General features: G+C 39.0%; 2 protein-coding genes across 5 annotated transcripts in view; one reads left to right on the forward strand and one right to left on the reverse strand.

Annotated features, from left to right (window-relative positions):
* Positions 1–13133, forward strand: part of MYPN (myopalladin) — an 80024-nt gene that overhangs the window by 50273 nt on the left and 16618 nt on the right. For all 4 annotated transcript variants that reach the window (XM_029245060.1, XM_029245058.1, XM_029245059.1 and 1 more), the window contains 2 exons: positions 3740–4330; positions 4707–4845. In XM_029245060.1, coding sequence (XP_029100893.1) covers positions 3740–4330; positions 4707–4845 — 730 coding nt within the window. The remainder of the gene's footprint in view (positions 1–3739; positions 4331–4706; positions 4846–13133) is intronic.
* The window catches only part of PBLD (phenazine biosynthesis like protein domain containing), a 148043-nt gene that overhangs the window by 46207 nt on the left and 88703 nt on the right, over positions 1–13133 (reverse strand). The window lies entirely within an intron of this gene.

Genomic DNA, 13133 nt, shown 5'->3' on the forward strand with positions numbered 1-13133 from the left:
GTGCTAGCAAATGTTTTAACTGCCGGCAGAGGCGGGGAAGCCCTGATTTGTAGCATTTGCCAGTTTCCTCCCACCATGGCTGATTTCGAGCTACTAAAGAAAAGTCATTAAACTGGGAACTGGCATGAGGTGTATACAACCTGCCCTCCACAGCCATCGAGAGCTGGCTCCAGCACACACTGCCCCAAGTTGTTGTTGCCAAAATTGCTTTCAAAACTATTTGATACAGTAGCCCAAGTTGTTCTGTTGTGTTTGTCATTAAGCCTTGACATTTTATCTCAACCATTTAAAATCCCTAAGAAATGGACTTGAGGACACGGGGAGGGGGAAAGGTAAGCTGGGATGAAGTGAGACAGTGGCATGGACATATATACGCTACCAAACGTAAAATAGCTAGCTAGTGGGAAGCAGCCGCATAGCACAGGGAGATCAGCTTGGTGCTCTGTGACCACCTAGAGGGGTGGGATAGGGAGGGTGGGAGGGAGACGCAAGAGGGAAGAGATATGGGGATATATGTATATGTATAGCTGATTCACTTTGTTATAGAGCAGAAACTAACACACCATTGTAAAGCAATTATACTCCAATAAAGATGTTAATTTTTAAAAAAATCCCTAAGAAATTCTTTTGTATTCCGGAAACCACATCAAGAAACATCCTTATAATTCTGAAACTCTAATTTTCTTACAAATCTTGAAACTGATATTTGTAGTTCAGAAACTGAAAAATATAATAGCCACCATTTATTGATCACTTATCTGATTTAGGTGATTTATCTATCAATTCTCACAACAACATGAAGAGGTATTACTTTCTCCTATCTTACTTATGAAGAAATCAGGGTCAGAAAAATCTAGAAACCTCCCCAAACCACACACATAATCAGTGGCAGAGCCACGATTAGGACCTAAGTCTATCTGTCTGCAGAGGGCATATTCTTGAGCATCATGCTTGAGCTAAGTTGTGGCAAAAGAGAAGATATTTTCAGGGAACCCAGGAGAGTTGATAATCTACAGAAAGAAAACTGGGTACAAACCTGTTTCAGAAATCCTCATAGCAACAAGAAATGAGCAGCTGAGCTTATAGCAATTTATGATAGGCGTTATTTTGAATTAGAGAGGTTGCTCAGGGTTTTGTATGCTTTGTAATTAACCTTTCCTTCCTTTATTCTTTCATTGCACTTTGTACCTTCATTATTAAATAGTAAGTTCCATATGTTACCTGTAAATAACCACTGGGTATTTGTATTACATATATGTATAGTAAGATTTTTGAGCCCTGAATAGCTCATACTATCCCAGACATGTTTGTATCTCCTACAGTACCTAGCAAAGTAAACATACAGAAGATTCAATAAAAGTTTGTTGAATACTGGAATTGACACCTTGCCCTTATGTCATGAATAAGCAAATTGAAACAGCTGTTTTAAATCCCTTCTGAAACAAGACAGTTTAATAAAATTTGGGGAAAAAAACCCTGTCAAACAAAAGGAGACATTATTCTCAAATGAGTTCTTCCAGAATCTTAGATAATCAAAACTATTCGATGCTGTATCTCATATATCATTATGTTTAAAGTTTGTGACCCTCTACGATCCGATATACTGCATTAAATGATAAGGGCTAACATGCTGTTTAAAGTCTTACTTAAAATTAAAAGCTGGTTTTTAGTTTTCATTCAATGGGAGCTAAAGGAAAACAAGAATCAATCAATACCAAATGACTTCCTGGCCCCTTTTTTTCATCCTTATCTTTCTAAGATTACTTAGTTTTCATATACTACTTTTTCTACTTCCATAACCACAATAAAACATTTCTGCAATACCATCAAATTAAAAGTTACTCAGACTACAATACAAACATGTCCTAAAAACCACATGGCATTTTCTTTACGCTACAGTAATCACAGAATGGGACCTGCCAAATATGAGATCCATTAAAAATTTAAAGGTTTTATATTTTCATGCCATTGGGAAAGTTAACACCAGCAGAAACGTTATTGTATATATTTTTCTAAGGATAATCTAACAAAGATATTTCTGCTTCTCTTGATTGCTGAATCTTTCATCTATGATGGAATGAAAAGATTTAATTAATTTTAATTATGTTACTTTATTCTCTCAGCTTAAATACTTACTTCTAAAAGGGAGGAAGAAAGTTACTGTGCCAAGTGGCTATACTTCTAAATTCTTAGTTTTCATAGTTGAAAAAAGAGTCGCAGAGTATGTAGCATTTGACAGCAGTCATGAAAGTGGAGATAGGTCTCTACTTTGTGAAGTTACTTTTCCATATACTGTGTATCAGAAATGTTAATGAAGGCAAGAGAAAAGGTCTTAAACTCCAAGAATTTTTTTAAAAAATTATGACTATATTCAATATCCTGTGATAAACCATAATGGAAGAGAATATTTAAAAAAAAGAATGTCTCTATGTGTGTAACTGAGTCACTGCTGTACAGCAGAGCTGGCACAACACTGTAAACCAACTATACTTCAATTAAAAACAAAATTTTTTTTAAATCAAAATTTGGAGAACTTTCTGCCTCAACTTTATTGCTGCTGGTGTTGACTTTCCCGATGGTATGAAAACATAAAACCTTTCATTTTTAATATATCTCATGTTCAGCAGATCACCTTCTATGTTCCAAAACATATTTTCAAAGAACATAAAACCACGGTGGGCTTGAAGCACTGTGGTCTCACTTGTGGCTGTTCCTATGGTTGTTTATTCAAGAATAGATTCTCCTAAACAGCAAAGTTTGACAGCCCTGACAACTTTATGCATATATGACTTTTGGACACTTTCGTTTTCCATTTTCTTATTTTAAAAAATTAATTAACTGTTTTGTTAAGAGGAAGTAAATAGACTGTGGGACTTAAGGCAACTCATATAATGCTTCTGTGAGTCAGGTTCCTATAAATGGAGAAAGCGCTTTTTTTTTTCTTTAGGCACAAGAAAAGTCTAAGTAACGTTTATAACTACGGTGACCACATAATCCATCGTTCAAACCATGATATTTTTGAGAGTGAAAGAGCACTATTAATAATCATGCCAGGAAAACAGGCATAAAGCAGGACTGTCTAGAATGAATCGAGACATATGGTCACCTTCTCTATAAAGCTTTGTTGTCAGAAGAGGATGAGAAACACCAAGCCACATCCAGCTGCTTTGTTAAAGTTTGCTCTAAAATGAGGCAGAGTGAAGAATATAGCACATTCTCAGGGAACTCAGCCCCCTTTAGTAACTCACATCAGTATGTAGCTCAGTGCCTTCTGTCCTGAAACAGAGATACTATCTGCTCATCTCAGAACTTTGAGCACTTCCAACAAGAGGACCATTTTTCTATTTCTTCTAATTTATAACATTCTAAAATGGGGCTGCTGTGTTGCCCAACTCCAGGGTCACAACACATAGAACACAATGTGAATGACGCCTCTTGGAGTTGTGCATCATGGTGGACTTTCCCTTCTTCCTGGCAATCAAACAGATTTAGAAAGAAGGAGAGACAGGGACTTCCTTGGCGGTCCAGTGGTTAAGACTCGCCCTTCCAATGCAGGGGGCACGGGTTTGATCCCTGGCCAGGGAAATAGATCCCACGTGCCCAAATCTGATCGGCTGGTTTCTGGCAACACTGGTTGTGTGTTCTTAATCGGCATCAAACAGTCAACAGCCTGTTTATACAGACTGAGGCGATGGTGACGGATTTCTCTTCTCTCTCCCCACTCTTGTTTTGCGTGCAGAGATTCCAGCCAGCTACAACAGCTTCACAACCAAGTCTTACTGGAACAACAGCAGTTGCAAAACCCATCTCCTTCATCTCCTAAGGAGTTTCCTTTCAACATGAGTGTTTCGACCTCCACTGCTGCCCCAGCGGTGACAATGTCCGGCAAGCAGGTGAAGGCCCCTTCATCACAGACATTCAGCTTGGCCCGGCCAAAGCACTTCTTCCCCTCCACAAGCACGACCGCAGCCACCGTGTCCCCTTCCAGCTCTCCAGTGTTCACCCTGATCAGCACTCCTCAAGCCATGCAGAGGACAGTGAGCAAAGAAAGCCTCTTAGCTCCTCAGCCCTCGGCGCAAACCAAATCTCTGGGAGGGGTTTCGGTCCAAAACGAGCCACCTCCTCCAGGTCCGACAGAGCCAGCACAACTGCCACTCACATTTTCCATCGCCAGCGGAAACCAGTTTCAGCCCCACTGCGTGTCCCCAACTCCTGTCTCTCCCACCAGCCGGATTCAGAACCCAGTGGCTTTCCTCAGCTCCGTCCTGCCTTCTCTCCCTGCCATCCCACCCACCAATGCCATGGGGCTGCCTAGAAGCGCACCATCCGTGTAAGTGTCATTGAGGTTTCTTGATGTAAAAGATGTCATTTAAGAATGGACCCATATAAGAGTAGCTTGGTCTGGGACAGGACTTTCATTTAGTGAATTCCTACATAATCCAATCTCTTAGACACAAAATGGATATTGAACACCTTAGGACAAAAGGACACGATTACTTTAAATAATGTTTTTATAAGTTAAATACTGAAAACACCTCGACACACAGATTTTTCTGGGCAGTGCTCAAGGTTTGCTCGCAAGATGCACTCCGTAAGTGCCTGATGGCTCCTGGCTCTGGTTGCCATGCCAACCACTCTGGTTTCTAGGCCTCTGTACCCTGGCCAGTGCTTTTCATGAGTGATTTAGGTGTGAATTTATTTTACAGGCCACCCCAGGGACTAATGAAGAAACATATAAAGTCTTCCCAACCAGTGAATGACGATTACATTCGTGAAACTAAGAATGCAGTGATTCTAGACTTGGGGAAAAAAATGAATTGCAGTGATGTCAGATCAAACCAGCAGGTAAGATTGTTGGGTTCAGACAGTTTACTGGAATTTCTTTGTAAGGAATGTAAGTTTGCTTAATTCAGTCCTTGGATGCTCAGGTCACCTGACCTTGGTGAAGCTGACACTGCAGTTTTGGAAGGCAAAGCACAGACTGTCCATGGTTCACGTAGGAAACTCGTCCACATGGATCCACAGTTCTTGATTTAGCCCGGTAGTTAATTCAGTTTACTTGTCTACGTGTGTTTACCTAGAATAGTGTATGTTAAGGAGAGAGACTAGATAGTCTGTTTTCCATTCCAACAATCCTCAACTCAGTATTGGCAAACACTGTCACATCTTTGAGACATTTCAATATCTGAGCCTTGAGATGACCTAGACTTTAAGGAACTCTGGGGTTCCAAGCCATCCTTGATCTGGCTGCTTCAATCTAATGTGCTCGGGGGTTTGCTCACCAGTTCCTCTCCATCTTTACATTAGGTTGAAGCACGTGAAATAGCCATTAGCCAATATCCTGTGTTTCAACCTGTACAACTCCCTGCTTTCTAGTAAGTGTTTACACGGAAGGAGAAAAAGGAAAGTCATCTGTAGGCATCACATAAAAGAAAGACTAAGTATTTTATTGGAGCCATTTATTTTTGCTTTTTGTAAGGTGGTTATTTTTTAAATGCAGATTTACATTTTAATAATCTAACTCTTGGTTTATTTCCCCAGGTGGGAACTGATAAAATCTATTTTAAGTATAACATAAAATTTCAGTGAAAACTATATACCAAATATTGTGGGATTTGTGACATAAGTGACCCCTGGAAACAAGGCTCCAGACTCCCCTGACCATATGCTGTTTTCCTTCATGTTTCTATCTCTTACTTCCAGTGGAGCCATTGATATACAGTATTTTACTATTGTGTTATATGTTGGACAATTTTTACTGAGTGGATTCTCTTGAAAGTAATGCTTAAAATGCTTAAAATAATGCTTAAAATAGCTTAAAATGCTTTTTAAAATTGACTTTAAATTATTGACTTGAAGCAGGATATTTAAGCTTGCCATAATTGAGTACACTTTTCATGTATTATCTCGTCAAATTACATATATTTCTGGGAGGCAAACACCAACGTAACTATTCTTCTCTTCCATCTTCTAGATAGAGAAACTGAAGCACAGTTGTCAAACTGTCAGTGGTAGAATGAGAACCAGAGCCCTGGTCTCCAGGACACTTTCACATTTTCCCTGAAACTCTGCAGCCTTTTTGCAGTTTTACGACAAATACCTCCAAGCCCCATAAACGTTGCTCTGTCTAGCACAGATTTGTTTTCCTATAATACTGTCATCACAGTTGTGCTTGTTAATCCTTCTAAGTGTCATTGAAATCAGAGCTGTGTTCAGCCTATGTCTTTAACAACTCAGACAGGGAGCAATTAGAACCCTGTAAAAATGATACCAGGTCAGCACACAGGCTGTTTGGTTTTACTTTTATGGTTACTCTGTAGGTAGATCCATGTTAATCCATTGCCCCCACTCAGAGGAAAGTAGGGTTTTTCTCTTAATTACCTGAAATGTGAGTACATATAAACATGAACTTCCATGAGTGGAGTGCCATAAACCCAGCAGAACTCTTTATTAAACCTCCGTCATGAATTATCTTCAGGGCTAACAGCAGGAACTTGGAGTCTCAAAAAGCATCTCAATCCTCTCCATATTTCAGTGAAAACTATATACCAAATATCTGTGACACATCCATGTTCTTCTGACAATTATTATTCTGAGTGTTATTATGGTATATTAATTACAGAATTGATCTTACACAGCATTCTAGGCCAGGGATCATGAAAGCCAAGCTGCATAAATGCAATTCAGGAAACTAAGAAGCTGTGTGAGATGGAATGCTTGCATTAGGTTGGTAGATGTTGATTCTGAGAAAGTTTTGAGGAATAAATGATGACCATATTATAATATTGCTTTGTCCATTGCTGCCTTGGGAAATGACAGTGAAAAAGTCATGAAGCACTGTCTAAATGTATTGTGGCCCATTGAGGAAGTTAAGAAGAAGAAAATTTGCTGAGAAAAAGTGGAGAACAATCATAAAGAAACGTGTATTGACAGCCACCTCCACCTGCATTTTGGGGACACAGGGGTCAAAGTGATCTGTTTTCTTACTCCCATATTAGCCTGCACATACAAGGGGGAAGCAAATGATTCCTTCTGAAGAGTATGCATTTGTTTTGTTTTATCTTGCTTTGACCACTTTTAGGTCCAGAAAGCTGGACTCTCTTGCCCTATGTTATTCCTAAGCAGATGAAGAATAGTAAACGTTCTAAAGCATTTACATGTTATGTTGAGCATGAACGTAAACCAAAGGTCCTTGAACAATTAATATTATTGACTATAAAAAATGTCCTCCCCAGAACTCAAACTTCTAAATTAATGCTTTAGAAATAGGGTTTCTTTGATGTATCTGCCACCTTGTATTTCTCTGCTGTAATACTTCAGCATTTATCCTCAAACTCATTTTATATAACATTTTCAATTAGCAACTAGCATTTGCTGGTTGATTCTTAGGACTTTGTGTGATACAAAGGTGTCATCCTTTCAGATGCTCATATTTATTAAACTGTTTAGCTTTCTAAACCGATAAAGATTTATAGATTTTAGGCTGCATCATTTCTTATTTTGAAGGGTATCATTCACCACCAGTGGATCTTCACTGGACATCACTTGGTTTAGGTTAGCAAGGTGAGTCTGAGAGGTCAGAGGAACCCAGGATCACACAAAATGTGATGGAACCTTCACAACCAACGATTTTAATGCATACATGACTTAGTATGACGTTCTGCTCCCAGTAAATAGTTGGTGACTGTTAATGTCTAAAGCACACACACACATATTTAATGTCTTATTTCAACTTTCCTCCTTGAACTCATTTCTCTGGAAACTTTCCCATCTCTTTATTCTGCTCCTCCCCCCCCATTTTTTAAATGAAGGCTTCATTAAAACTGCCTGTGGTTCCCAGGTACTACCCTATATGACAGAGGGGGAAAAAAATAAGTACCTAATTCTAGCTCTGCCTTTTTTTCCTCTAATCTCCTTCTTCTCTAAACTGCTTAGTCATTTCTTCTATTTAAATTTTACCTCTTTCATCTCTGACCATGAATTCTTTATGAAAATTCTCTCTTAAGGGCGAACAGTCTTGCGATCTGTTCCTTTTCTAATGAGAATTCAACGTAGTCATTGGCCTTATGTCGCTCACCGTGGGCACTGTAGGACCCTGGGTGCTGGAATAGTGAAGTGTCCCCATGTCACCTGCTGTGGGCCCACCCAGGATGCACCAGTCACAAGCTCCCTGGGAGCGGGATTGGCAGGGGGTGGGACGGGGTCTTGTTCATTGCTGCACCCCTGCTGTATCTGGCCCAGAGTAGGTGCTCAGGGAATATCTGCTGAATTAACTCACAACTTTGGGATTTACATTAATTTCAGATAGGATAACCAAACTTTTGACCAAAGGGAAAGTTTTGGATTTGTTGCATCTGTATGGAAAATATCTCACTTAACTATAGAGATTCTGATTATACCTAATTATAGACACTATCTACTATGATAATCTATTTTAATCAACTGACTAAAAAGATGAAAGCCTTTTGAAAAAAACACACTGAAATTAAGCAAAACTCTGGTGTTAACTGAACATTTAAGTATAAATCTGTGAACCATTTAGTAATTATTTATTCTTAAAGACAAAATCTGGATTTAAAGTATTTTTATGCAACCTCCTTGAAGGTAGAGTGTGTGTTTTATAGAATGCCGTGTCCCCAGTGCCTACTATAGTATTCTAAGAATTTGGCAGCAGGGACAGGGGGTAAGCCATGAAGCCTGGTTATTTCTATTGAAGGAAGCATGTAGTATTGGATAAATCATAAAAGAAGACATCCTCTGTGTAGGTTAACCTCCAAGTTAGTCTAGGAATCTCTTATCTGCTGTCCATACTGTGGCTCACCCAGGAACAAAAGGAGAATACTTTCTCTAACACATAAAACTTCTTTTAGTGAACACTGTACCCAGAGTTGGTTGGGAACCCTTTGGGCAGGCTCTTCCAGCTGGTTTGATCCTATCTGATTATTTGCCCCTGAAGCCCAGACTCAGACCCAGAGTAGAGGAAGCCAGCAGCACGCTCAGGGCAGTGAGTGCCAGATCATGGCCCACGTTTTGGAAATTTGGAACCTTGGCAATGCCGTATCTGATTGGGTTGTGTCATTACACTGTGGTTCTTAGCAGGAGGAAGGCACTCTCCACCACTCTGACAATCTGAAGAAAACTTTTGCAGATGTGTCCCGGAAACCAAATGCCTCAAGTTGTCAAACTATCAGCCTTAAGAGGATTATCTTTAGAGAAAAAAAAAAAAAAGAATTATATTTTCAAGTGGCATACTCTTCTGATGTAATTTTTTTAGCTTTTCATTTTCTTTCGTAGAGCAACTGAAATTCTATGCAATTCATTTTCACTTAAGGTCTTTAACATAAGCCTGGAAAGGATGGGCCATATGTCTTTGACTTGCTTGCCATACAGACCAGATTTACACAGAAAAATATTCTCTCCTTTGAGCACAGACATCACCTACAAGCAGCTGACGCAGAAACTCCTACTTTTACTCACAAAGGGGACAAGGCAAGGGAAAATGGAGAACACAGCCCAAATCCAGTTCTGGAAATTCAAAGTGTACAGCCGCTGACAGTGGATCAGTAGTGCAACCTTTGTGCAGAACAGTGCAGAAAGCACATTCAAATTTAACTTAAACACACTGCTTGTTTGCAAATGTCCTTACAAAATCTGAATCCCATCAGTCACAACTTGGCATGACAACCTTGATTTATGTATAAGAGGATTAGTTATCCTTGGAATAACCAACTCTTAGTTGCAAAGCACTACCAAAAAAAAAAGAATTCCTGCTCTGGGGATGGTGTGCATCTTTGTAAACATCTCGGTTGTAAAGATTCACTGCTTTAGAAACAGGTCACATACCCCTTGCCACACAGTTACATGGGTTTCCTTGTTCCTGAGGTTCAACTTCCCAAATATTTTATGAAATCTTTCATGGAAACTCCTTGACCTACAGTACTCTTATTTTGTTGTGCATCTGTAACTCATACATTATACCATATAACTGGTACCTTCAACAACTGTATCTTAAAAACAATTTTATTTTTTTCTCCCTTTATCCCTTTAAATTTATCTAGTGGGGCTAATCCTTCCCCTGGCAATCTCAAATGTGAGGTAATCTCAAAACCATTTTGACCAATTTTAGTTCATATAAGGTTCTACATTTACTTTGTTGCAAAATACAACCTTGATCGAGTAATACAAAATGACCAGTCCTTGTGGTAACAAACACCCCAATCTTTATTCAAAAATAAGATCCCACACACAAACGCCCCCATCCACACCTCACACCGCACACCCCAGGGACCTCTACAAATGGGAAATCTAAAGCCAGGAAGGAAGTGTGGCCAGCTTCTCTCTTTTTCACTCCCTCCTCCCCTGCTTCACTAACTGCTGTTCCCAACTCCTTCCTTTCCCAGCCACAGAGGGACAAAAGCTGACTCCACACTGGCTCTGTCTCATATGTGGCCCATATGTGTATGACAGAAACCATCACAAGTCCTCTGACCTGACACAATGCAGGAGTGTGGGCCACTGAAAGCAACCTTCAGCTTGCCCACCAACAAAAACCCTCCTTGCTCCTCACTCTACATTTCTTAGGCAGGAGTCAGATACCAATCCACTGGAGGAACACAATAAACACTACAAATGGGTCTATTTAATCTCTCTCAACAAACTGGAGGTGAAAGGCAGGTACTCTGGGGGTAGAGGTGGAGGTGGAGGTGGGACACTCACAGATATTAATAGCTCTTTCCAAAGTCTTCTCACTGGATTTTCTCCCTCCTGACTCTTTCGTATCTCTGATGAAGGTGAAGAATATCAATCATCTAACCTGTCCTTAAGCACCTGCTTTGAAATTTCTGGAGGATACTTTGTCTCCCAACTCACTTCTTTTTTGATATCTAACTCATCTTGGTGCCTCAGTAGAATACAACTGTATCCTCAGTACATAGTTACAAATGGTATATTTTAGATAACTCATTGAGTGTTCTGTTTTCATCACCTCCCAACCTGTAGTACTGGTAGAATAGTAAATATGTAACCAATATGTGTACATTTATAGAAAAACAAAACCTGCATATTTTCATCATATTGCTTCCATAGTTCCTTTGGTTAAATCAATTCAAACATTTATAAATTCCATAAAATCAGGTCCCAACTTGGTAAAATCAAGTTCCTAAAAATAGCTGTTTGGAATACATGGAGACAATGTGTTATTTGTATTCTCAGGCAAGTGCTCAAAAGCCTTAGGTATCACCCATTTGTTCCTCAAGTATAGATATAATCATAACTTACCACAATGTACAGTAATACTTGTTTGGAAAAATTAGATCATACTTTCAATATAGAATTTCAGGAATTCATTTCTCCCCCCCCTCATAATAACTCTGACAATGTAATTAGCCAGGAACTTACCAGCCCTCACCCATCATGCAGTAGGATAAGCTGCAGAGAAGGTTCTTTAGCTTGGAGCAAGGACTCCACTAAAATAGTGGCTAGAGGCGGTATGGAATGGATTGGGAATTGGGGGACTTAAATGAAACAAGATGAGAAGCCATAAGAAGCTAAGACCCCTTGCCACCCTCACAAAAAGCCTGGGTTATCCTGAACTCCAGGATCTGTGTGTGAGGTTTGCAAACTATATGAATTATGCTTTTGACTATTATTTTTAAAATAATAAAGCTATTTAGCACCTACCTCATATAGTAAGAGAATAAAATGACTCATTGGTTTTACTCCTAAGCATCCAAAAAATAAACAAATTTGTTAAAGGGAAAAATAATACCCATTTAGGAGCATGAATGCAATTCAACAAGGAAGAAAAATATATTCCTTATGGGATTTTAAATTGTCAAGACTAGGAAACATTTCAAATTTGTGGGATTAGTTAATGTATTTATGGAAAATATACTCGCTGTATAGTATTAGGTTGAATAACTTGAAATTGCTGATATTTTTACCTCTTTTAACCCTCAAAAATGGCAATTTCATATAGTTGAAACTAATGGGTAGACAGATGGAAGCTTTAAGTATTAACTTTAAAAAAAAAAAAAACCCAAAATGTAGAAAATAGTCTTAATACTTTTAAACTAAATTGGGTTTCCAATTAGAAGTGAACAATCTTTTACTTTAATTAGTTTGTTTAACTGATTAAAAATTAATACGCTTCACTGGAGATTAATCATTTTTCTACCCTGAAAGAGCTGTAGATGTATTTTGTTTACCCAGTCTGAGATGAGGCTGAGAAGAAAGATTTAAAATTGGTTCTAAGAAATTAAAACCAAGAAACATTTGGTGTCCGTGTTTCCTAAGTTCCAATTCTGCACAAATTCAGGCGATGATATGTATAAGACAATAGCTAGAGGACACGAATTATGTGATTTAATAGCTTGAGAACATATCTCATGAGTCCTGAACTCAATTACTCTGCCTATGACTAGGGGGCAAATCAGCCATGTGCTCCCAAATTCCACTTCAGGGGCATCCTAGAACCATCTCCATGGGGCCTACCTAAATCATAAAATTATGGTTAACTAGAGTCACAAGTTTAACCAAAGGGCTCACCCTCACCCCAAGCACACGGCTCCAGATTCCTCAAAGATACAGTAGTGTTGGAACAAGTGATGGCTCCCATGTCATTCATGTATTCTTTCATTCTTCAGATACTCATGGAGCACCTGCCATGTAGCAGGCACTCACTATTCCATATATGGTTGATATAGTGGGATGCAAGACAGACAAGAGCTCTGTTTTTCTGATGCTAACATTCTAAGGCTTAGATATATACAATCATTCAATCAATATAAAAACAAGAAAAATACTAGATAGCAGTCCATGCTCTGTAGAGAATTAGAATTGGGAGTTACTTTAGATGAAGTGGCCTGGGAAAGTTGCTTTAGGGAGGTGACATTTAAGCTTGATAGAATAGGGCAGGATAGGGAATCAGAGGAATCCAGGATAAGTCCTAGATTTAGGTTAACTTGGTGCGCTCAAAGTGTGGTCTTAGACCTGTGCCAGTCTGCAAGCTGTCATCTCTCCACCTTGAGATAAGTATGGAAATTGAAGGTAACCATTAAGAAGTTTCTAGAGCATTTGACAGAGAAATTTTATGTCTACTGAATATAATAATTCTGCATGCTTTTTCTATTTTA

This window comes from Monodon monoceros, unplaced genomic scaffold, assembly GCF_005190385.1.
Source record: "Monodon monoceros isolate NGI ecotype Baffin Bay Population unplaced genomic scaffold, NGI_Narwhal_1 Super_Scaffold_4, whole genome shotgun sequence".
NCBI lineage: Eukaryota > Metazoa > Chordata > Mammalia > Artiodactyla > Monodontidae > Monodon > Monodon monoceros.